At 41.7% G+C, this 25,983-nt stretch overlaps 1 protein-coding gene across 1 annotated transcript; it reads left to right on the top strand.

Annotated features, from left to right (window-relative positions):
* The first annotated feature begins 312 nt into the window (after nucleotides 1-312).
* FOXI1 (forkhead box I1) lies at nucleotides 313-3,925 on the top strand. Its single transcript, XM_030572752.1, has 2 exons — nucleotides 313-929; nucleotides 1,905-3,925. The coding sequence occupies exons 1-2, from the start codon at nucleotides 359-361 to the stop codon at nucleotides 2,456-2,458; spliced, it is 1,125 nt and encodes a 374-aa protein (XP_030428612.1). The 5' UTR covers nucleotides 313-358; the 3' UTR covers nucleotides 2,459-3,925.
* Nucleotides 3,926-25,983: the final 22,058 nt, after the last annotated feature.

The following is a 25,983-nucleotide window of genomic DNA, read 5'->3' on the forward strand; positions in this document are numbered from 1 at the left end:
TAAAAGAGTAGGAGAAGGTGGCTTTTACTTTGGTTATGAACTTTAACTTCAAAGCACGTTAAACTTTTTTGTATCAGTCATATTAGTGGAAAATTCCTCCATTCATTTAAAAAGATAAACAGTTGTAACTTTCACATTTGGTTGATGTGATATAAATTACTGGCCTGGACTGCCAACATTCCAAAAAGGATATCTCTCTAATCTCCAGCCAGTCAGGGCAGACTGGGCGGAGCATGGAACACAAACCTAAACATTTACAGGTGCATAAGTACATGAGGAAGGGTACAGGTGATGCACCTGTCTCGAGGAAGGACTAACACAGGTGTGTTCTAACTGGGTAGACTGCTAGTGCTAGATTATGAGCTCGTTTGATCTGCAGACACACTCTCCACCACGCTGCAGCCCGCAATTTCCAAATATTGGCCAGGAGCCTCCCGAGATGAACATCTATTATGAAAACTTTTTCCATCCACAGAATGTTCCTAGCCCACAACGACCAACAAACTTTGAATCTGGGGACTACACCACTCCCAACCCTTACCTCTGGCTAAATGGACCCTCCATTACCCCACCATCATACCTATCAGGATCCAACACCAGTCCTTTCATCCCTCAGTCCTATGGGATGCAACGGCAGCTCTTGCCTAACATGCATGGTTTGGGGGGTACTGATTTGGGCTGGCTTCCTCTCCCTTCCCAAGAGGAGCTGATGAAGCTGGTGAGACCACCCTACTCCTACTCTGCACTTATCGCCATGGCCATCCATGGAGCACCGGAGAAGAGGCTAACACTCAGCCAGATCTACCAGTATGTGGCTGACAACTTCCCCTTCTACAACAAAAGCAAGGCAGGTTGGCAGAACTCCATAAGGCATAACCTGTCTCTCAACGATTGCTTCAAGAAAGTGCCCAGAGACGAAGATGACCCAGGTACATTTTTGAAGTATTTTCTCTCTCCGCCCCCCCCCTCGCACGCTTGTATATATTTTGTAAAAAGACACAATGGGCCAGATTCTGGTCTCGCCTCAGTGTAAATCCAAAGTAATTCTGCTGACTTTGGCAGAGTTGCTCTGGAATTCACACTCATGTAGCTAAGATCTGACTCTGACCCACAGTGTAGCTAATGAAGCATGCCTGGCACAGGAGGCAATTTTTCTCTGCTGTAGTTTTTCCTGAATATTGATCAGTGTGCAGAGCACACATGGCTTAACAAGCACACAAGTAGTCTAGTTGAGCAAGAGACATTCAAAAGCTATTTGGCACATTGTTTGTGAATCAGTAATTAATGGAAATGCATTAAGACAAAAGGAAATTGTCAAGGAAAATTCATTTGCTTTATGGAGTCAACAACAATGCTGAAAAACAGGGAAGGGTTTTGTTTGTTTGCTTTGCTTAGTTTAAACAGTCAGCTTTTAAACTAGAAATAGCATCACTGCTTGCCTGTCCCCAGACTCTTGGCTGATTTTTTGACAGTGCTGTTCCTTTATTTATTGTTAACCAGCAACATCTGTTGGGACATATTTGAAGGCAGCTGAATGACTGTGTGTGTCACTGTGAGGCAAATTCTGCTCTATCTAGCAATCAATGCTATGCCACTGATCCTATGGGGCTGCAAGGATTTGGTCCCTGTGCTGCCAACACAAAGGGTGAAGTCCTGAAGTTTATACTCAAGTAAAATTCCCATCAATTTCATTAAAAGTTTTACCTTGGTAAGAACTGAGGCGGATCTGGCCCAAAGCTTCAGCCTTTGCTGAAGACCAGGGACTTCTTCGCAGGGTATCAAACAATTGCTGTTTTTTATTATTATTTTTGTGAAGCAGAAAGATTGAGATTAAACCCATAGGATCTATTCTTTGCTGCCTGTGTCTGTCTTTCTATTCAGAATCTGCTGGTCTCTTTTAACAGGAAAAGGGAATTACTGGACTCTGGACCCAAACTGTGAGAAGATGTTTGACAATGGAAATTTCCGTCGGAAGAGGAAAAGGAAGTCTGACATTGGGTCCAGCACAGCATCTCTTGCATCTGATAAATCAGAGGACAGTGCCTTAAGTGGCAGTCCCAAGGCTGCAGAACACCAGGATCTCTTGGAAAGCTCCTCACCTGGAACTGAAAGTTCACCCAACAAGAGATCTTCTCCATCATCTTCCAGCAGCCCCTGCCTCAACAACTTCCTTTCCAGTATGGCCGCGTACGTTAATGGCTCTAACTCGGTGAGTCGATCCATTCCTCTGGGACTCAGCGCTGAGCCCACTGACAAAATGGGACAGAATATGGTAGGCTTCAATTCATATGCTACACTTTCTAATATCCCCAGCCATAGTGGGGCAGAATGGTCTAATTCAATGGCTTCCAGCCATCTTGGCTACAGCAATTCAGTTCTCAATCAATTTAATACCCATTTCTACAGCAGTATCGGTGCAAATAACACCCTGTATCCTAGAGAGGGAACTGAGGTTTAAACAACAAAAGAGGAAAGAATGAATGTGTAAGAGAGGAAATGGTCAGTTGGTAGAGGGCTGCTGTTAGCCAGTCATCTCTGAGACCTACATTACCACCTGCCTTAGCAGCTGAAAGTGAGAACCCCAAAACTTTTATCTAGGAGACTTCCTCATATCACAAACCACCACACCTTTAGCAGCTCCACTCATGACAGGCCAGGGACTGGAACAGCAAGGGTATTTCAGGTGAGCTCTGTGGGGCTCCGTCACTCATAGCTCCTACTCTGCACTATTCAATGGCCATCCTTAATGAACTGACAGTTGTCTTAGGCCTGGTCTACACTAATAATTTTCACCTGTATAGCAATCACATAGGGGTGTGATTTTCTTAGTGACATTTTAATATCTGCAAAAGCCCTAGTACATATGCAATTATTTAAACACAGAAGTCCTTTTCTTAGTACAGCTCATTTCATCTGGGGAACTGGTATAAGCTATACTGACACAAAAGTGCTTTTTCAGGTGTGAGCAAAAGATTTGACAAGCTCTTGATTAACTAGACAAATGTTACCTCAGTATTTGTGCTATTCCCTAAGTAAATATATGGAAGTACTACGTACGCTGAGGTAGCTACTTAAAGACAACCTCTATTCCTACCTTCACCTACAGCTAAAGTGATTGGCCAAATTCTGCCATACTTCATGCCCCAATGGGGCATAAAACCAGGTATGAAGACAGAATTTGGCCTTTATGTCCATGGGCAGAAAAATAATCCAGAAACAAAGGGGAAACAACAAAAATTAGGGATGTTTACAGTCAGATTTCATATTTTCAGTTTTAAGTACATGCATAGGGTCAGATGCTGCTTATCTTATGGGCTCACTTGCAACCTAATGCCCATGGGCCTACTTATGTAAGAAAAACAGGATTTGTGCCATGCCATATATTTTACATACCTGAGTTTTCTGGAGAAGAAAACATGTTTGTTCCAGTGTAACACTAACGCTTCTACTGAACAAGCATCTAAACCTTGAGTGCTTTTGTATAGAAAGTCTAACATATCACTGAGCTTCATCAAAGACTGCATCTTCCCCATGAATTGATTGCAGTCACTGGGGAGGGGAAAACTGTTTACTGTACATTTGTGTTTTGTAAAAGTCAATTAAACAATTATGTCCAAGTGTAAGTATTATAGAATAATGCTTCTTTTTTTCTCATGATCTCTTAAAATATTCTGTGTCTACTGTAGTCATACACAAAAATCCAAAGTTTAAATAAAGGTTTTGCACCAAAAGATGTTAATTAATTTCCACAAATGTATATTGTAATATATAAAACTGAATATTCTACAACACAGACCTCTTCAGCTATTTAGTTGTGCTCTGGCAAACATTTCAAGATGGCTGAGGAAAGATTAATTTTGAATTAATATATTGTGACAAACACCCTACTGTGCCTTGATTTTTTTTTAATATGTACTTTGTTTGCTGTTTCATTATGGGACACTCATGGAGGTATTTTCAATAATAAAACATTTGTATGTAAGTAAGTGTGTGTGCAATGTACTTAACGAATTTCAAATACTAGACTAGTAAAAATCAACAGTCAATAAGGGGAAAGTGAATTATTCTGATACTTTAAAAATTCAGCTTTATGATGTTTTATCTTGTGCAGTATAACTTGAGAAACACATTATAACAGTGCCATAAGGTCAAATGGTTAAACAATTGTACGTCTAAACAACTAAAATTTGCATGCTTGAAGTATTATGCAAAGAAAGGCCACACAGAGCCATTACCAAACAAGAATTGCTCTTTTAGCTTCTGCACTGGAGCTAAGAGATGCTAATCATTTACAATTATATAAATTGCACTTATTTTCCCATGTAGTAATTGTCCAAAAAGTTACCCACATTATGTATTTTTTAGCATTTTTAGTAAGATTTTCTGTGGCATTATTTGCATTTTTGTTTGTTTTTTAATAATAGGTTCAATTTTGCAATCACCATGGTGAGATTCACTTGAAATGAGCCACAGCTATATGCAACATTAGCACATTGAAATCTAATGCAAATAATATGCCCTGAAACACAGCTGTGGACAACATTTCCTACAGAAATCATTGGTCTCAGTTCTGCAGTTTTCTGCAGAGTCATTCAGCAAATGTGAAATGTGTTGGTGTTAGCAACAGGTTTTGGGGAGATATTGCATCATACAAACCGTCATCCAGAAACAGTCTTCACTAAGCACTTCATTAAAATGAGAGGCAAATGATTCCCAGGGAGTGTAAGATGAGAAATGTAGGGCCTAAAAGTGAATGCATGATAGAAGTACAAAAATATGCAGAGGCAGCATGATGATGCTTAGGCAGAAACAAAAGGAAGATTCCAAGCCACAGAGAGCCATTCATTTTTATCAATCTGCATTGTCTAAAATAAATGAATGATTTCATACAGAGTTGTTAGCCTCTGCATCATCAATGCCTCAAATCTGGCCCAGACTGGTATTAACCAAATATCAGTTGTTATCAATTGATGACTATTTGGCCTATTTATAGTGAGGTAGTGGTGTCAGCAGTACAGTTCCTTATGGACAGGAGCCCGGCTGCATCACAACTGAAACCCTTGTTTGGATTAGCAGAGTAGGATCAAATCTGAATGTCTTCCCTCTTGCAGAAATATCAGGTCAGATGCTGAGGTATAATGAGCAGAAGGAGGTTATGCAGGAGAAGTTTGAACCACTGCTGCCCTAAATATACTCACTTAGGAAGGAATAAATAAAATAAAAGAGCATTTCACTGTCACTGTAGATCTATTTTTTTTTTAGAGAGAGGTATAAGAATATTTGCACTGACATTGTTAACCTTCAGTACTGAGAAGCTCACAGGTCTATTGAATTCTTAATCAACAGCTGAAACCTAGAGGAATGTGTTCATAGCGCCTGGCAGCTCTCATCGCACAATGATAACAGAACTATTAATACATTTCACTGCTACTCACAAATATACATTGCCTGCCAAGTTAAAAGCTGTTATATTACTAAAGTGATGGTATTCAAAATACCAGTTTTTTCCAACCACATTATCACTGAAACTGCTCCCACTCTCCCCACTCAGAACTCAGATTCCCCATCTCCTCAGATTCAGACCCTATTTGCTGCTGTAGGAACACATGCAGGCATTTGTGCGACTCTGGGCAAGGGGAAGGGTGCGAGAGAGGTTTGCGGTAGCTTTGGTTTCATTTATTTGCCATATTTGATCCTGCTCTAAAGTGTGTTTTCCTCTGCAAAATGAGGTTGCGTACATAGCATTGTGGACATTCTGGTTTTTATGGCCCCTGCAACAATTTCTTCATTTACATGTAAAAAAAGAGAGTTTTCCTATTTGCTGTCTGCCCTGAAATCCTGGGCTTCAGCAATCAAGTTTCCAGTCAATGTCTCATCATTCCCTCCTCCCACTGGCCACTGCTGCTTTGCTAACATTCATGCAGGCTTGGGATATTCACTGAGTCCTTTCTGTGGGCTGAAAGTAGTGCAGAGTTTTCAAATGCTTTCAGAACTAACTCTGCAAACCAGTTGTTTCATCATCCAGAAAGTCAGTGCAAGTCTGCCTTGCACCAAGTCAATATGTTTTTTGAGGAATCGTTTCCACGGTCTAGGGCTAGAAGGAAAGGGGAGAGAAGAGCCTGTTGGACACTAAGGGATAGGGAAGCTAATTAAGGAAAATGCATCTCTGAGGATGAAATGGGCAATAATCATGGACAAAAAAAAATTAGGATGCTTGTGATATCAGAGAACCCGGAGTCAAGTGTCCTGATGGATGTCTCTTCACTCTATCGTGCTACCACCACAAATGTTGCAAATCAGCTTTGTATCAGCTGTTCTACTCCTGGCTCAGTGTCTATTCCATCAAAAGATTGGGGGGGGGAACACTCTGCAATGCCTCAGCAGCATGTATAGTACTCTACCAGTTACACACTGCTCATTTGAAGCACACAGCAAAATCAGCAGGGATGCTTATTCAAAGTCCAGTATTATGTTTAGGAATTCAAGGATATCTTCCCTTCCTGCCCGCACTCCTCCCTATTAGAGAGAGGGAAAGAGAGATTCAACGCTTGCAAGAGTTAAGCTGCAAGTCACTGTGAATATGCACTTCTCTGTCCAGCCAAACTAGGTTCATCCGCCAGGTGATGGAGGATAGCTGATTACTGGAGGCTCCAGAGAATAGAGAAGTGATATTCTTTACTAACAAGGACTTCTTAAATTGCCTATGATAAAATCAAGTAGTAGTAGTAGTAGTAGTTATCAAGCCATCCAAATCTATTACTGATCTCAATATGGGGACAATGTATTCCAAGGGGCAATTTATTGTGTGTTGCTTATTTGTTATTTAAAGTACTAGGTTTGTTGTAGAGCTTTTAGCTGGAGTTGGCAAGGCAGCTAAGGATCATTTTATACTGATGTTTGTTTTATTGGAAGTAATGTTTTACATAATCATGAGGATAACTTTTAACGCTAATGAGAGAAGAATCCTGCTTCTTGGTTTTATGATTTCGGACACATCAGTTCTTTGTAGGTCTGATCGTCCCATGACGGCTTTGAGTAAAGATGACAAAATCTGCCACAAATATACAGATTAGGACCCTAGACTTTTTTTGCTCAGCAAACAAGTGTGTGATTTTTGGCCTCTCCCCTATAATGACTGGAAGTGATCAGTGCTTAAAGATATTGGCCACACACTCTCTGTAGGGAAGTGGAGAGACAAATGAGCTTGTGAACTTCCAGTGTAATGACTATTTGGAAATTGGCATTTATAGTTGATTTATAGAAACAATCAGAGACTTCTGAATTTGTGTTGACATACTCTGGACTAGAATGTCTAGAATGCCTAATAAATAATTTGACAAATATGTGCTTCATTAATTTTAAATAGCTTTCCTAATGTTAGAGACCCCCTTTCACTACTCCTGGATACAATTTTTTTTTAATTGCAAGACAATATGCAACATGGCAGAAAAATCCTCTGCAGAGTGTGGGTTCTATCCATATCTGTCCTTCAATGCAATGCTCAAGTGTCCAAGAATGTAATATCCCTAACAAAGCTACGAAAAGTCAAAGATAGGCCAATTGAAGTAAACTTCTGCTGAATCAGGGCTCTCAAGTGTATGTTTAAGATTTGCATTTACCTGTAGGACATGCTGCAGAATGCATTGCTTTTCATTGCACACAAAATGAGTAGGAGTTTAAGAACTACTCTGTTTAAAGAAGACATTGATGGTGCAGTATAAGTACCTGAAAAGGATAATAGATTTTCAGCTCTGCAAACATTCAGGTCACCAGCAAAGAGCAATAGGGAAAAAGTATTCAGCATTACACTGTGTAGCATTTTTCTATGGCTGGGACACGATATGACATTTCCAATTGTCTAACAGTTTATTCAATGATTTCTTTGAAGTTTCATGTGACAAACATATCAGTGTTACAAACATAATTGACTTCTTCCCACTACCTATCCCAACCAGCAGCATTGCTTGCATCTGACAGTTTACAAACATCCTTGCACTTCTTTCAGTGGGAGTTGAAGGGAGCCTGTGTGATACGTTTCAGTTCTTCTCAGGCACTTCACAGACTTGTTGCTGTAAGTACAAATAATGGTATGTTGTGTGATGCTGGTTACCTCAGACACTGTTCTTAAACATCACTGAAAGAGTCTGTATTACTATAGTATTGGAAGTTCTGCTTCCAAAATCCATATCATAACTGGCACCCACCTAGGGTGACCAGACAGCAAATGTGAAAAATCAGGATGGGAGTTGGGGGTAATAGGAGCCTATATAAGAAAAAGACCCAAAAATCGGGACTGTCCCTATAAAATTGGCACATCCGGTCACCCTATACCACCACAACCCAGTAAACTGGGATGTTGTTAGCTCCACCTCCTGCATGGACAGACGCAGCAAATTTTCCTGCACCCACCATAGGTCCAATTACACAAGGTGCTGAGGGCTCTCAGCTACTAATGAAACCTCTTATGAGGCCCTCAGTGCTGACTATCTGTCTAATGCATTTATAATGTACTAATAGCCATAGTATCTTGGTGATCTTGCAATAATAATTCTGCATCTGCAGCTTCCATGTATCTAGTTAGTTCTGTGACCCAGGACAGTGTGCAGTAATAGCCAGTTGCCTACAACAACAACAAACCAACAGAAGTTCCTTTCCTGAATAATTCCCCAAATTTGCATTTGCTGGAATGTCTGATCTGCCTTGCAACCTGCACACTATTCCTTATCCTTTATTTAAAACAAAAAAATAGAACAACATGAAAGCACCACTTGCCTGATCTAGCTGTACAAGACATAGTGGTAAATCCTGGACCATTCAGTAATGCAGATTTTCAGAGTATGGAATTTACTTCTCTCTACTGCTTTAAACAGCAGCACAATCCTTTGAACCTCATCCACTTCAGGTGGTACTAATCCTGGCTTCTAACAGAGACTTGCAATGCTGCTCATCACCTGTTTTGCTTGAAGGGCCACTTATTCTATTCCATGCGTGACTGCTGGTCATTCCTCTGTTAAAGATTCTTGGGAAAATATTCTCTCACACAGGGCAGTCTGATCCTGTGATAGGCCATGTGCCCCTAACTCCTGTTATGGAAATGGGGAAGCTCCACTCCTGGAAAGAACAGGCCAAGGTTGACCAGTTACTGCTCTGAAAACTACTCCACGAAGGCAGGCCCCAGAGCCTGCGTGGAACTCCATTGACTTCAGTGGAGCTCCACATATGAATAGTAGTTTGCTGGACTGGGCCCTGAGGCAGTGATTGCCTGGATTAACTGCTGGATGATTTTCATGATTTCATTTTAGAAAAGTCTTAGTTTACACTCTCTTCAACTTCTAGCCATTGGATTGCATTATACCTTTCACTACATCCACAACTACAGACATAATTTTGTGCCTGCAATTGATGTCAGACACCCAGTATTCTTACTGTGCCCACATAATCAGGCAGAGATGTAACTCAAGCGAACTTCGCGGGGGGGTGGGGAGAGAGGAAAACCCATGGTTTAAAAATCTGGCTCTCATATTTATTATTATTTTTAACATCAAAACCAATTGGCTATCACTATTGTTTAAAATGTTCTTATGGCTGCAGCTGAGCAGTATGAGCCAAGCTGATTTTTAAGTGTAATGGTCAAGGTTATTTATGTTGCAGCGCTGTTGTCACGGAAAGCAGAAGTTAAGTGCACCAGAGTCCCTTTCTCTTGTTTGATTTATCCCAGGATTCCTACATTCTTCCAAATTACAATGTCCTGAAATTGTTGCCCAGTTTTCTTTCAGATCTTCTGCTTGGTCTCATTTATCTCCTAACATTAGATCTAACTATGGAAGTTGGATCTATGGAAGTTCACTGTTGCTAAAGTGTTCTGTTATGAGATATTCAAAGCAAATTCTCGTGAAGACAGGCGAGTGTATGGAAGTATAAGGAAGCAGAGCTATGCAGACTCAAAACTCAAACCTTATTATTGGAGCTAGCATATAAAATTTACTTGCAATCTGTTCAAATCACCCATTAATGTTGGCTCTGTCTCTTTAAAGCCTTAATTGGTTCTTTTAGCTGATCATCAGATTATACCTCCAGAGCAAGTTATTGTTTAATAAATTATTATTCATTTATTACTTTCCAAACCATAATGGACCATACCATCTACACTTCCTTCAGGGTTTCTACATCATATGCTATAATCACAAGAGATTTCACTGGCTAAGGTTTGGTCTACACCGCTACACACTCGTGATTGACATAACCATGCCAACTTAGCTGTGGCTGTCCTGGGGGGTAAGTTGACAGACAAGTGTTTCCTTCACTGTCGCTATTGTTGTTCAGAGAGGTGGTATTCCTGTACTGAGAGATAAATGGGTGGGCTGCATCTACACTATGGGGTTATGCCAGCATAGTTGAAGCAACATAGCTATGCCAGTACAGTCTCCATAGTGCAGACATGCCCAAGTAGAAGTGGGACGGATCCATGCTTGTAGCACAGACTTGAGAAAAAATGCTATAGGAAGTAGCCCATGAAAGCTTATGCTCAAATAAATTTGTTAGTCTCTAAGATGCCACAAGTACTCCTGTTCTTTTTGCGGATACAGACGAACATGTCTGCTACTCTGAAACCTGCCGTAGGAAGTGACAATGGTGAGTTAGCAGGTAATACTTTTCTCTCCAAGTCAAAAATGTCAGTATGAGAGTGTTGGAGGATGATATTTTAGACTGTTGAAGGTGATCTCTGTTAGAGGAGATGTAAAACTACACTCCTGATCACTCTTGGTCAATTAAAAATCCTGTGGCACTTACAGTGGAGTTATTAACCAGAACATCCTGGCCCAATTCCAACTCATTGAACTGCAGCCTAGCTACTTACATTCAGCCCACATATTCAAATGGATACAATATTCTTCTTAACTTCCTGTTCTAAAATGGCAGGCAGCATTGCTTTTTGCTGTTTAATGGCTGATGAGATGGCAGATGAGGTGAGGAATGTGAATTACTTGAATGTTATAGAAATATAGGAATTGCCAGACAGGATAAGACCAGTGGACCAGTCTGGTATCCTGTCTCTGATCGTGGCTAATGCCAAATGGTTCAGAGGATGGTGCAAGAAACTCTGCAGTACCATTTGTGGAATCATCACTGTCAGCTTACACAGTAATATTTTGGGGATACTGGAGATTAAAAAAAAGTCTCTATAAATCCATTTTATTCATAGGCAAATAGTTTCCACAAACTACATAAACAAAACTACTTGGTATGTATTCTAAATACAAATTGTTTCGCAATACAAACAAATACAAATCAGTATGATTGCTCATTCCCCAGCCCGACCAAGGCTCTGAAAGGCTGATAAGTGGTCCTCAATTCCTATTCCCGCACCTGCAGGTCACTTGTGAAGAGTTCAAAAGGTGTTTTGGAGAGAGCTGACTGGCCGCAGGATGGCAGAGTTCCCTCTGCTAGGGAAGTTGCCTGAATTTCATGGTTTATATTTTTTTATTTTACAGAGCACACAACTCACAGGGCAGATAATGAAGACTGTGTCAAGCCATCCAGATCTCTCAAATGGCCGATATGCTTTCAAGCAACACAATGAAAAAGACAGAATAGTCTTTCTCTCCTTAATCTATGGTTAGGTCACCATCCTGAACCATAATTAGATCATCTCATTCAATTCTTCCCAGCCAAAAAATCTCTCCTGCCTTCTTGCAGGAACCATCTCCAGAGAGGGATCTCTGTTCCTCCAATGGAGCTGTGGCAACTTCAAAAAGACTCACCTTGCATTTTGCTGTGACAATGGAAGTTCCTTTCTCAGACCTGAGAAAAACTTTGTGTAGCTTGAAAGCGAGTCTCTCGCACTAACACAAGTTGTTCCAATAAAAGATATTGCCTCACCCATCTTGCCTCTTTAATATCCTGGGACCAACATGGCTACAGCCACATTGCAGATAGGTCGAGCAGACAATCCTCAGATGTTGAGGTCAAATTCTCAGTGAATTGTCATAAGCGGTAAACAGAGCTAACATTTGGGGTTGCTGGTAGTTTCAGTCTATAGTAGTCAGCAGAGCTGCTGTAACTGCATGTCATACTATGGGGTGGTTCTTTGTGCTTGAGAATATGGCTTGCTGACTCTCAGTGTCAGCAAGACCAGCAGTTTTTGTTCTTCATGGGATGTCAAGACAGTAGCTAACCCACCAGCAGCAGAAGCAATCTGCTACTTGCTGTAATAACATAAGTTTTCTGGCAACTTCACACTGACAGCAATAAGCTAAAGATATTCAGGAGCTGAAATTGTGCCATAAGGGAAACCCTTTCTTTGACTCAACAAATGTCTCCGGGACACTACTTCATGTTAACCTGGTGCACAGCTTCAAAATATGGCTAGATCCATTCCTCTCACAGTGCATGGCCACAGCTATAGCAACCTACCCAAACCATGGCATTCTGAATGCAGAACAATAAGAAATACAAAACATGACATTCATTTCTCGCCAAAGCCTTTGGAAAGATTTGGGTTTTCTGCTGCAAAGTGTCGCACACTCTCTGAAGGCACACGAGGGAGCCATCTGATTAACCATCTCTGCAGACTCTGGTAAGATAATACCTTATGCATCAATAGCTTTCTTATTCCATTCTGTGAGTCAAGTGTTCTGACATGAACAGCTTATTGTTCCCTAGTTCATGCCAAGATCTATATGCATGAAGACCTGCATGCAAACCAGGCTAATTTACTATGTTTTCCTCCAATGAGATGGGGGAGCATTCGTTTATGATTTAGCTGTACATTTTCCTATGACTAGGGCAGCTATTAAATGATTTATGGAAGCAGTGCTAAGAATGCAAACATGATAAAAAAAAATCAAAAAGGTGGAGCAATATCCCAGCTTCCCCATCAAGCTGGGGCCTGCTAGTACAGAAATGTTAGTGGTCATCTTCAAAACAGGACTCAAGCCATTATTCTGGCTGTTAAACTCCTTTGGCTGGCTGCATTACATTGCACAAGGGCAGTGTTTCAATTGTAGGTATAGTCATAGGATCCAAAGCTGAAGTGTCTGTGCTGTCAACCACCAAAACACACAGTCCAGAACTCACAGTTGAAGAGAAGGGAGGATCAAGGTGGCTTTAAGTCACCTCTCTGCCTGCCACCCACTTCTGGGCTGCTCCAGGGGTCAGAGCAGCCCCCCATTGTAAACTAGGCTGCTCAGAGCTGCTCTGAGAGCTGTTCTAATTAGTGCTCTTCCCTCCCTCCATGGGCTGCTCATCAGCTTTCAACAACTGAGAATCACCATAGCTGGCTCAGACTTTGGACTCTGCTTGTGCCAAGGCAGGCTGGGGTCCTTGGTTCCCACACAGAGTAGATTCTCCCCTGGCCCAATCTGCAGGCTCTTTACCTCCCAGACCGACCTCATATGCTTATGTGATACTCTCTCCCCTAGAGTATAACAGAAAATGGGAACCCCTTTCCATAGGCTTTTTTAAGACTAGTCTATATAAGTGAATAGAGATTTGTATCCTTGTTATAGAATTCTATAAGCTGGTTTAAAAATAAAGACCTATTGCATGGATCTCATTTTCTGTGAAATTCTAAAACACTGGTCAAAAAATCCAATAAGTTTTTATTCTTAATAAAACTCTATTGGTTTCATTCCATCAAATGTACCGAAAGCCATCTTGTATGTATTGATTTACACTTCTGAAACATGTCACACAGATCACATGAGTGTCTGGCTCCCATCTCATACAGTGAGCTCTCTTACGAACATTTGAGGTGACTATGTCAGGGTATATCTACATGCCCAGGGTGTGATTGCAGTTTCTGTAGATATACCCAACCTAGCTTTAATCTAGCCAGCTCGGGTCCTGGAGCAGTGAAGCAGCAGCAGCACGGCCTCCACCATGGGCTGTACAAACCCACCCAGAACCCTCAGTAATTGCCAGCAAGGCTAGCCCATGCTGCTGGCACAGCGTCACTGCTCCGGTCCCAAAGCTAGCCAGATTAAAAGTATGTCTACATGAGCGGGAATCAAAGCCTGTGATTGCAGCAGAGACATTCAGTGATGCTATATAATAACTAACAATAAACCAGTCCCTTCCATCAAATAACCAACTCCTCAATAACAGAGAAAACTCACACTGTTCTACATGTGAAGCTTTCCTTTCCTCAAATACCCTCTTCCCTCAGTCCCTGGGAAAAAGCATCTGGACATGCTACAAGGTCCATCTTAACAGATCTGGGTTCTGGAAGAGCAAATTCCAAATGCAAGGCTTCCTGGAGGATGCTCTGACAGCAGCCCATTATTATCCGGCTTTTGCACTGAACTCACTTGTGTCCAGTACGGCATGTGGAGAGAGGTGGACTCTCAGGACATGAGCTTCTAAACCATTTGGGGGTTTAATAGTCCAAAAGAGCACAGAGTTCACTCAGAAATCCCGTGCAGCTCTTGTAGTGCTAGTGTTATGGTTGGTTGGTGGAAAACTATGTTTAATACGGGCACAGATGCATACTATGTCAGGGCCCTGATTCAGCACAGCATTTCACCATGTGCTTAGCTAAAAGTACATTCCTAAATCCCATTGACTTCAGTGGGACTTAAGCACTTCAGGGGGCTTAGCTTTCTAGACCTGATGCTCACAAACCGGGAAGAATTAGTAGGGGAAGCAAAAGTGGATGCAAACCTGGGAGGCAGTGACCATGAGATGGTCGAGTTCAGGATCATGACACAAGGAAGAAATGAGAGCAGCAGAATACGGACCCTGGACTTCAGAAAAGCAGACTTTGACCCCCTCAGGGAACTGATGGGCAGGATCCCCTGGGAGAATAACATGAGAGGGAAAGGAATCCAGGACAGCTGGCTGTATTTTAAAGAATCCTTATTGAGATTGCAAGAACAAACCATCCCGATGTGTAGAAAGAATAGTAAATATGGCAGGTGACCATCTTGGCTTAACAGTGAAATCCTTGCTGATCTTAAACACAAAAAGGAAGCTTACAAGACATGGAAGATTGGACAAATGACCAGGGAGGAGCATAAAAATATTGCTCAGGCATGCAGGAGTGAAATCAGGAAGGTTAAATTACACTTGGAGTCTCAGCTAGCAAGAGATGTTAAAAGTAACAAGAAGGGTTTCTTCAGGTATGTTAGCAACAAGAAGAAAGTCAAGGAAAGGGTGGGCCCCTTACTGAATAAGGGAGGCAACCTAGTGACAGAGGATGTGGAAAAAGCTAATGTACTTAATGCTTGTTTTGCCTCTGTCTTCATGAACAAGGTCAGGTCCCAGACTGCTGCACTGGGCAGCAGAGCTTGGGGAGGAGGTGACCAGCTTTCTGTGGAGCAAGAAGTGGCTCGAGACTATTTAAAAAAGCTGGATGAGCACAGATCCATGGGGCAGGATGCGCGGCATCTGAGGGTGCTAAAGGAGTTGGCGGATGTAATTGCAGAGCCATTGGCCATTATCTTTGAAAACTCATGGCGATCAGGGGAGGTCCCAGATGATTGGAAAAAGGCTAATGTAGCGCCCAACTTTAAAAAAGGGAAGAAGGAAGATCTGGGAAACTACAGGCCAGTCAGCCTCACCTCTGTCCCTGGAAAAATCATGGAGCAGGTCCTCAAGGAATCATTTCTGAAGCACTTAGAGCAGAGGAAAGTGATCAGGAAGAGTCAGCCTGGATTCACCCAGGGCAAGTCATGCCTGAATAACCTAATTGCCTTCTACGAGGAGATAGCTGGGTCTGTGGATGAAGGGAAAGCAGTGAATGTATTATTCCTTGACTTTAGCAAAGCTTTTATGGTTTCCCACAGTATTCGTGCCAGCAAGTTAAAGAAGTATGGGCTGGATGAATGGACTATAAGGTGGATAGAAAGCTGGCTAGATCATCGGACTCAATGGGTAGTGATCAATGGCTCCATCTCTAGTTGACAGACGGTATCAGGCAGAGTGCCCCAAGGGTCCATTCTTGGGCCGGTTTTGTTCAATATTTTCATTAATGATCTGGAGGATGGCATGGACTGCACTCTCAGCAAGTTTGCAGATGTCACTAAACTAGGAGGAGTGGTAGATACTCCGGAGGGAGGGATAGGATATAGAGGGACCTAGACAAATTAGAGCAAACAAAAGAAACCTGAAGATGTTCAATGAGTCCTGCACTTAGGACAGAAGAATCCCATGCACTGCTACAGACTAGGGACCGAATGGCTAGGCAGCAGTGCTGCAGAAAAGGACTTAGGGGTTACAGTGGATGAGACTCTGGGTATGAGTCGACAGTGTGCTCTTGTTGCCAAGAAGGCTAATGTCATTTTGGGCTGTATAAGTAGGGGCATTGCCAGCAGATTGAAGGATATGATCATTCCTCTCTATTCGACACTGGTGAGGCCTCATCTGGAGTACTGTATCCAGTTTTGGGCCCCACACTACAAGAGGAATGTGGAAAAATTGGAAAGTGTCCAGCAGAAGGCAACAAAAAATTATTAGGGGACTGGAGCACATGACTTATGAGGAGAGGCTGAAGGAACTGAGATTGTTTAGTCTGCAGAAGAGAAGAATGAGGGGGGATTTGATAGCTGCTTTCAACTACCTGAAAGGGGGTTCCAAAGAGGATGGATCTAGACGTAGCAGACAACAGAACAAGGAGTAATGGTCTCAAGTTGCAGAGAGGGTGGTTTAGGTTGGATATTAGGAAAAACTTTTTCACTAAGAGGGTGGTGAAGCACTGGAATGGGTTACCTAGGGAGGTGGTGGAAGCTCATTTCTTAGAGGTTTTTAAGGTCAGGCTTCACAAAGCCCTGGCTGTGATGATTTGGTTGGGAATTGATCCTGCTTTGAGCAGGGGGTTGGACCTGATATTCTATGATTCAATTGCTTAACTGCTTTGCTGGGTAAGTGCCACACTTGTTTCCAAGTAGCCCCCCAGGTGGAGATTCTGTTGTAGTTATCTAATCCTGAAGTGAAAAAGGCCTGGGCAAACCTCAGGTCATCGGACACACATGCCAAAGTGTCATTTTTGTCTACAGGGACTACAGAACACCCAGCTCTAACCTCAGGTTTAACTGTACCCCTGACCTGTATATACCCTGCTGTTACCCATGCCAAATGCCCTCACAAACAGGCGGGCTGATATGGTACTTACCACCTTTCCTGGTTCTTTCCCCCATACTACTGATATCATGTGCATCTTATCTAGATTGCAATTCCTCCCAGCTAGCCCTCAGCCCAAACCCAATGTCCAGCATGCAGTGCATCATCTATTCTACTGCACTGGCAAAGTCAAGTGCAATAAAGGCACTATTTCTTCTATAGTGTTTTTCATCAGTAGATCTCTACATATGTTACAAAGAAAGTATCGTTATCCCACTTTACACATGGGGAAACTGGGACACAGAGAGGGAACATGACTGGCCTAAGGTCACCTGACAGGCCAATGGCAGAGCCAGAAATAGAATCCAGGTCTTGTGAGGCCTATGCCAGTGCTCTGTTCAACATGCTAGATGCACCTCATCCCACATTTCTCTGTTACGCTCAGCGTATACTCGCTGACCAAGAGCTTATGGCCTGATCTGCATACAAAATGGGACTAGGTTAGCCAATGCTAAGGCAGCCAGTGTTCTGGGCCCATTGCTTTTCATGCTGACTAGCATCACCTCATTGTTACCTTGTGCTCTCCCTGTTTGCTGTCTCCACCTGCTGTCCATTTTCTTAGATTGTGAACACATCAGGACAGAGGTTGTCTGCTTGCTGTCCATTTGTAAAGCACCTAGCATAATGGGATTCTGGTTTATGATAAGAATCTATGGGGGCTACTATACTAATCACACTTGTGGTGAAATCGGTGCAGTTTGGATGTAAAGAAGCCTGGAGAGATACAACCTTTTTGCTCCTCACATGAGGTCATGGACATACACACATGCACACACAGCCATGTCTTTTGAAATCTGATCACTAGCACCTGACTAATTACAAAATAAATTTCCTCCAGTCCAGGCAGACCAGTTAAATGAATTCAAGGTAAAATTAACTTTTACTGTTAAGCCTGTTCTTTAACAACCACTGCACTCATTGTGCCATCATCTCAGTCTGCCCTATTTCCAAGGGCTGGCAGCCAGCTGCTCGGAATCTGTTTAACACAGAACTTAGTCACACGTTGTCCATCATCAGGAGAATATTGTCATATTAAGATGCAAATTTCTCATAGAAAGAAACAAGAGCTGTGCTGGACCAAAACTGGAGCCAGAGAGACACTTAACAGATGGCCCTTTTCCAATCACTGCTGCCAGTTGTCTCTGAGCTTTGATTCTGTCATAAACACTACAGTACATAAAGGGCGGAGGGGGTGGGGGTGTGCAAGGGACACCTCACCCATGCACCTCCCAAGATCTGCTCCATGATACTGTGCTCTAGACTCTGCTATCACACTATCTTTACATATTATCTGATTATAAAGCAGGTGTGACATTCCTATGTGCCAGATGAAACAGGGTATTGTGGCTCAGAGGTATATGTCCAAACCTCCACCCTAAAGTCCTGGGCCCATTGCAATCAGGCATTTGCCATGAGCTTCAGGAGACACTTGATTGGTTCCAAATGCACTGTGAGAACTAGATGGTGCTGAATACAAGCAGCTCCCATTCATTCAGTGGGGCTGAGGGATGCTCAGAACCTCCAATAACCAGGTCATTTTTATCTAGGGCTATAAAGATGGATTCATACATTTTGGGCATCCTTGTTTGAAAACACTGACCACCCTCAATTCCCTCATCCTCTCTTCCTCCAGTACATTACAGTTAGATTACCTGGCAAAATCCAGAGAGGAAAACAATGTGGTTGGGAGCTAGGTATCTGGCAACAGCATAGTTGCAGTGCTACTACTGAAGTACACTATCCTGTAGTCCTTGAGAACTGGGATTTGCATATGTCCTCAGGCTAGAACTCCCTGTTTCCTGGCCTATGTGACACCCAGCTAATTTGCCCAGTTTATATCCTGATGGATAGTGAGAGATACAAGAAGAAGACCAGGTTCTGCATCACAGTTATATTTTGTGTGTCCTTAGTGGTTCTGAAGGGTTCCATTACACACTGGATGCAGTGGAGCTTGTACAGAAAGGGGATGTACAACATGTGACTGTTGCAGTTGGAGAACATTAAAATCCATCTCCCTGTACAAGTTACATGAGGACAAAACAGATCAACTGCAGGTCTTTATTGCAATAAGCCATTTCTATTTATCTATCCTGTAAGAGATGAGTGAATGCAAATATTGTTAACTGTGTGCATTTTTGGATGATGGTATTTATGCAAATACAGATGCAAATTAAGCACGGCCTTTTGGCCCCTGGCAAGTAACTAATACAGCCCTGAAGAGTTGGAAGCCCTCAATCTACAGTAGGTCTGGACTTTTTTTTTTTTAATCAAATAGTCTATTTAACATTCCTCACCCTGTACAGGGAAAAAATAAAAAGGTCATAGCTGTGGCAAACCTCTTGATGATAAGTGATAATATGAAAATGAGGCAGTTATGAAGGCAGCAGAAAGTGCAGGTCAGGCCACCTAAACAAAGGCAATGAGAGATCCAGTGTCCAAGCGCAGGGAAATTCTGGAGCATGAGGGAAAGAGAAGATCTTGGTTGTGTACAGATTAATCCTTTAATGCCTGCTAATATTTCCTTGTTGCCATGTGGGACAGGTGAAGCTGATCCTCTTAGTACCAGTGGACTGGTAACCCAAATAGTAACTACTCAGGTGGAAACAAGAAAAACAAGTGGGCTTGAACCAAAATCAGGGATCGAATTCAGAGCTCTAACTTCTCTCTCCTCCAAAAAAATACCACAAAAAATGCCTGGAGTTTCCCAGATTTGTTTTTTTTTTTTTTTTTTATTATTATTTTGTTTGAGTCAGGGTCCCACAAATGAGTGACACTAAGTGAATTCAGCTACTTTCTGGATGGTTCATCAAATCTGGGTGGAGTGAATGTTCATTTTAAAAATAAAGTGCCTTCTACCTGACTGGGATAGCAAACCCTGAGAGGGAGAGAAGAGGTCAGTTTCCACATTTTTCTCTCTGCTGTGAGAGAGTGTAGTGATGTCTTTTTAAATGTCTTGTTATGATTTGTACTGAGGCCACCAGTACACAGAACCAACAGGTAAGCAACTTTATTATTAACCTCATCAGGGCTGCCCAGAGGATTCAGGGGGCCTGGGGTCTTCAGTGGTGAGGGGCCCCCACTTCAGTGGTAATTTGGTGGCGGGGGGTCCTTCTGCTCCGGGACCCGCCGCCGAAGTGCCCCAAAGACCTGCGGCGGCCCCCCACCCACCGCCACTGAATTACCGCCAAAGATCCGGCATTTTGGCGGCGGATCCCTCTTCAGCAGTAGTTGGGGTGGAAGGACCCCCTGATGCCGAAGACCCCACTTGTCCCCCACTCTGGGCGGCCCTGAACCTTATAGCTGGAGTCTGGATCTTCAGACCACACGTGAGAATGACATTTCCTGCTTGTTGTGCTTGGGGGCCAAATTTCAATGGGCCTGTGTTTTGTCTCTGTAAAATACCTGCATCTATTTTGTGTGCACAAAACCTTGCATTTGATTGGGGGCTACATTTTGCAAGCAGTCTCACCCACAGTCAGTGAAGCACTCAAGCAATTGATTACCTTTAAGCAATCACGATGTTCCATTGACTTCAGTGGGTCTAATCATGTGATCAAGATAAAGCACATGCTTAGCTAGATGAGGGTAAATGTTAGAACCTTGCAGGGTCCAGCCCTATTTACACAAGCACTTCTACATTTATGCATGCTAGTCTATCCAAATGCACAAAATACCATTATTGTTCCTCAGCAAACCTTCTGGAAATGTGATTTGATTCTTTGAACTGCAGGTTAAATTCTTTGACTGAGGATTTGGAGCGTACAGATTTGGAGTGAATAGTGGCAGTGACTGGGGGCTCACCAACAACAGGATCACACCACTATGCTCTACTCTCTTTTAGCACCAGTCAATTACAGTGCTTCCCTCCAGCCCCGTGTATATCCAAACAACACAAGGGCATGCGGCTTCACCCTCTCATGCAGGAAGAGCAGGATGTTATTTCCAGCTTGCAAGGGCCTGCCCTCTGGAAGATCAGCAGCTGTAGCAGGATGCATTAGCAGTTAACATCGTGCTTAATAGTCATTTATTGTTGCCTCTATGCATTTTGTAAATAATGCTACAGCTTTTTTCCCCCTTCCAGGATGTGATACCGATTAAGTCACTTTAAATGGGGATGTGGCTGACCACTATTAGCTCAGGCCTTTCTATGTGCATTTGTGACACATACAACCAAAGTCAAAGAGAAACCCAGCAGCACCTGGCCTCTCTGTAAGGAAATTCTGTAGTACCCTCTAAGTGACTTTGAAAGAACACATTGCAAAATCCAGCTCTTTTTGTTGCTTCTAAAACACAGCTGACCATAATATAGTTTCCAATATGACAGCTATTAATATACCAGGTTTCAGTAAATCCTGCTTAGGCAAAACTACTGTGCTCTGCTTTTATTCTTTTCTGATGGAACAAGACACTCTTCCTGGTAACCATGTAACTGGCTGTTAATACATAGCATCCACGGAAATCAATCTTGACATGTAAGATGAGTAATTAGTCTTTGTGACAACTCTTCCTTCTGGAAAAGGCAAAAGTATAGAGGGATTGGATTTGTGCCATGATCTGACACTCTGGGTATGTCCAGACTATCCGCCGTATCAGCAGGTAGTGATCGATTTATCGTGGATCGATATATCGCATCTCATCTAGACGCGATATATTGATCCCCGAACGCGCTCCCCGTTAACTCCGGAACTCCACCGAACGAGCGGCGGTAGCGGAGTTGATGGGGGAGCCGCAGAGGTCGATCCCGTGCCGTGAGGATGGGAGGTAAGTAGGAATAAGATACTTCGACTTCAGCTACATTTTGCGTATCTTACATAGACACCCCCCCCAGTGTAGACCAGGCCTCTGAGGGGCTCTCTTGAATTAAAAAATATTAGAAGAAATAGCCCATTATCACTGTAAGTTCTGTTTAACATGGCGTCTGTATACTCACATAATCCCATTCTCCTGGAAATTCAAAATAATTTAAATATATCAATTGCTCAGGTCTAATGCCCTGCAGTGGGGATGTTTCACAAACCTTTAACAGGCTGATGTGCTGAGACACACCCACAAAGCAAGTCAATGGCAGAGCCCTGAATAGAACTCAGGATTTCTATGCCCACTTCTGGTCATGGGACCACACTCTGCTGAGACATTCCCTTGTGGTCTCCACTTCTATGGGCCCCATCCTTTTACTCTCAGATAAAGAAAATAGAGTTCTTACATTCATACACTCATGGCTTTTTGAATAGGTTGCAGATTCCTTTGAAATATCACTTGATTTAAAAAAACAACAACCCAGAACTATATTCAGCATAAAGACACACACATTTGACACACTCTTCTTGGGTATACTGGGCCTGTGCAAGACCAGTTTCTTAGTGAAAACAGCTGACAGCAAGAGAGGGGACAGAAGAAGAGGGAGCAAAACTAAAACACTAACACATTTTGTTCAGTGAGTTACTGGGCACTCAGTTTAGAATCACAACATAATGCAGTCCCACTTAGGCTAATAAAATTCACCTCTCTCAGCCAGAGGAAATAGTAATACATACAAGGAAAGATTCATACTCTTTTACACCTTCTACTGGGCAGACCTGGTTTCATCTTACAACATGTAATCATTTCCATTGCTATGGTCCCATTTCTACTCTCCAATTCCCAGGAACCAGCATCCACCCTTAGCATACAAACCTGCAAACATTTACTACACATATAGTCCTTGTTAGTGGGAATATTCTCATTCCAGGGAATGTGGCTAGTTTTTTACAGGATTGGACCCTTAGTTATGATGAATGAGTTTCAAGGATTGCAATGAGGGTTTTTAAGAGGCTATGAGTCCATCCTACTGACGTGGTTTCCCCCCAACCCCTCCCTTTAGTTCAACTCATGGATACAAACAGCTATGACCATAATGAGCCAGATTCTCAGAGGTGCTGAGGAGTCTGCAAATCCTGTTGACTTTGATGAGGGATGTACAGCACCCTGGCAGCGGGTCCAATTTCTTCTCATTATTCTAATTACTGCTACCCATAGCTTTCAAGGTCTAGAGCACTTTCGAGAAGATGTAGACTCTGAATCAATATGTTTTGCATAATTGTAAAAATAGGGACCGAAAAGAATGGATGTACCTAAACAGTGTTAGGAAAGTCCCTCCATGTCTGTGATGCGAATCTATAAGTGACATCAGTTATTAGGGCAGGTGATATTAACATATTGGCCTCACACACAGTCAGATTCAGTTTTCCTATTCCTATTTCCTGTTCTGCTGGCCTGTTTTATAGATAGATAGTGAATGAGAATACTGTAAATATATTATGTTGCAGTTTTCTTTTTGCTCAATATTGTTCAAATGAAAGATAGCTTTTTTCATTAAGCTTTAAGGTTTACATTGAGATGAAAATGCTCTTTTTACTGTCTCATGCATAAAACTGTACTGGATCAATGTATCATATGTAAACAGCACCACTGAAACCTAGAACACTAATGAATGTAAGTAAGACCCACAGGAGAAAATGACTACTTATGCCAATATAATAGTATATTAATGATCTTAAAATGTGGAAAATTACAGTGATGCAATTAAAAATCAACTTTTTCTTTCTTAGTTATGCAAAATCTTCACACTAAAGATTCCTTTATAAACCTGTACACCTATTTTCTACAAGAGCTTACTTTTCTTCAAAGTAATTTTTCATCTGTTTACTACTAAACAAAAATAATAATTCTTTTACTATTAAAAAAAAGTTAACATTCTTGTTATAGTTCCTTGTCTTTCGTGTTATGTTTAGAAGACAATTTAGTTCAAATTATCAGAGTATTCAGGTCAATCTCTGAGCTTCTGTCTGCAGTCTTATATATGGAATTTTTTCTCCTGAATTTTGTCTGTGCACAGATCCATTTTGTCTATGTGCAGAAATATAAACATCAGAGCAAAAACTTGCCCCCCTCTGATTTCAGGTGCAAGTTCGGAGGCTGCTTTTCTAAGATTATCCCTTGTAATTAAATTGAAAACAAATTATGAAAAGCACCTGATAACGTGATTTTAGTATAGTATACCCAACAGTGCAATGATCATTGGGATTGCTGTGCTGGTTTTAGTTTTGAATTAAACTGCATATAAATCTCATCAGCTTGAGTCTCCCATTTATAGTCCCACCTGCAGCCTTTCTGTAATGAGACCGCAAAGGCAATCACCTTCAAGTCCTTTCCAAAGTTTCTGAAGCTATAAATTAATGTATTTTAAAACATGGAAGTACTTTTTTCTATGAAAGTAGATAGTTCTGAAAAAAATATCTAGTCTCAGATATTGCTTGCAAGAAAGATGCTCAGACATTAGAAGTCCTATGGTGCATAATATTTCAGTTCATAAGAACTCAAAAAACAAACATAAGCACTAAAATGGGTTGGTGCAAGGACTGGCAAGAACAATTACTTAGCAAAAGCTTGTGGCTACCCTTTCTACCTTCAAACTTAAATATGATGGTATTGAAATAACATCCCAAAATGCTGTTTAACATACCAGACCGATCCAGCAGAACGTAGCTCCAGCACTCTGTTACATGGCAGCTCAGCAGTTAGCATGGAGAAAGCTATGCAACAATCAAGACCAGATGGATCATTCAGGTGGCAACAGATGATCCTGAAGAGAAAATGGGGTTGTAGAGAAGATGCCACGTTAATAATGGCAGCTTCAATAAAGAAATAGTTCATAAAAAAAGAAACTAAATGATTATTATACAGAAATGCAAATAGGAATGTTTGCATAGAACTGGCTACCGGAGGACAATTCCATTTTGTAATAACCTATAAGCTTTAGAAGAACCAAAACTTTTTGGTCACTTTTATTAAACAGAAATGTGTTGAAATGTCTGGTTATAGAAACAAAAGGTCAGATTTTCTATTAGTCTCTCTCTCTCTGCAGTCAGAAGGAAGAGCCCTGAATTCAGAAAATTTCTCATTGAAAACTGCATCAGAACTGAAACGTCTTGATGAAACAGCCCGTTTCACCAAAAATACATTTTGTTGAAAATGTTCTCACCAGCTTTACTTTGTGCCATCATAACATAGGCTAGTTCACTATACAGTATGAATTTAGAACAAAACAAATACATTGGGCCAACTTAATTCCTGGTGGAACAGCACAGAAGTAAATGTAGTAGCACCAAGCATGAATTTAACCCTTCGTGTTTTATCCTGTGATATATTACTCTTGGGAGAATAACAGACACTTTTGTCTGAAGTTCTGTTTGTAAAACTGCATTTTCAAAACAAGAAAAAATAACAGTATTTAGAAAAATAATCTTCAACGGCCTGTTACTGGTTTTGTGCTTGTCTGATAAATCAGGGATAAGTCTGTCACAATAATATAAAACTGGTATAAGTTAAGTCAGAATCAGGCCCTAAATAGAAGAAACACGATGTACCTGTTTTTGTAATATTTAGCAATAAAATTTACAACCCTGTTATCTGCTAGTGATGCAAAAACAAACTCTCGTACAGGTGGAGTGTGCGGACTGTTTATACATAAACAAATGGCCTACTCCTGCCTGAAGGCATTGTAATCTTACAGTGCACAAAGCTCAGAAGGGGTGAGGGTAGGGGCGCGGTTGGTTGGTTTTAGTGAAAGCAGTCAGCCCAGGAGAAACTTAATTTGTCTAAGCCATCTGTAGGCAATGGAAGGCCAAGTTCCAGTCAAAGCTAAAGTTCACATATCTAAACAGACTGTCTGTTGATTTGGCATAGACTACGGCTGATTGAACAATTAAAGCAGAAATCTGAGCCTGCCCAAACCAACCAAAGGAGAGTTCGGTTTGGGCAGAGCTTTTTGTTATGATATCATAATATTTTTTCACCATTTCCTGACACAAAACAAAGGCAGCTTGT

This window comes from Gopherus evgoodei, chromosome 8 (genome assembly GCF_007399415.2).
Source record: "Gopherus evgoodei ecotype Sinaloan lineage chromosome 8, rGopEvg1_v1.p, whole genome shotgun sequence".
NCBI classification, from domain to species: domain Eukaryota; kingdom Metazoa; phylum Chordata; order Testudines; family Testudinidae; genus Gopherus; species Gopherus evgoodei.

Excerpts from the sequence above, each read along its gene's own strand:
- FOXI1 (XM_030572752.1), top strand. The coding sequence starts at position 359 with ATGAGCTCGTTTGATCTGCAGACACACTCTCCACCACGCTGCAGCCCG. Across the intron at positions 930-1,904 it reads CAGAGACGAAGATGACCCAG|GAAAAGGGAATTACTGGACT; the intron begins GTACATTTTTGA and ends CTCTTTTAACAG.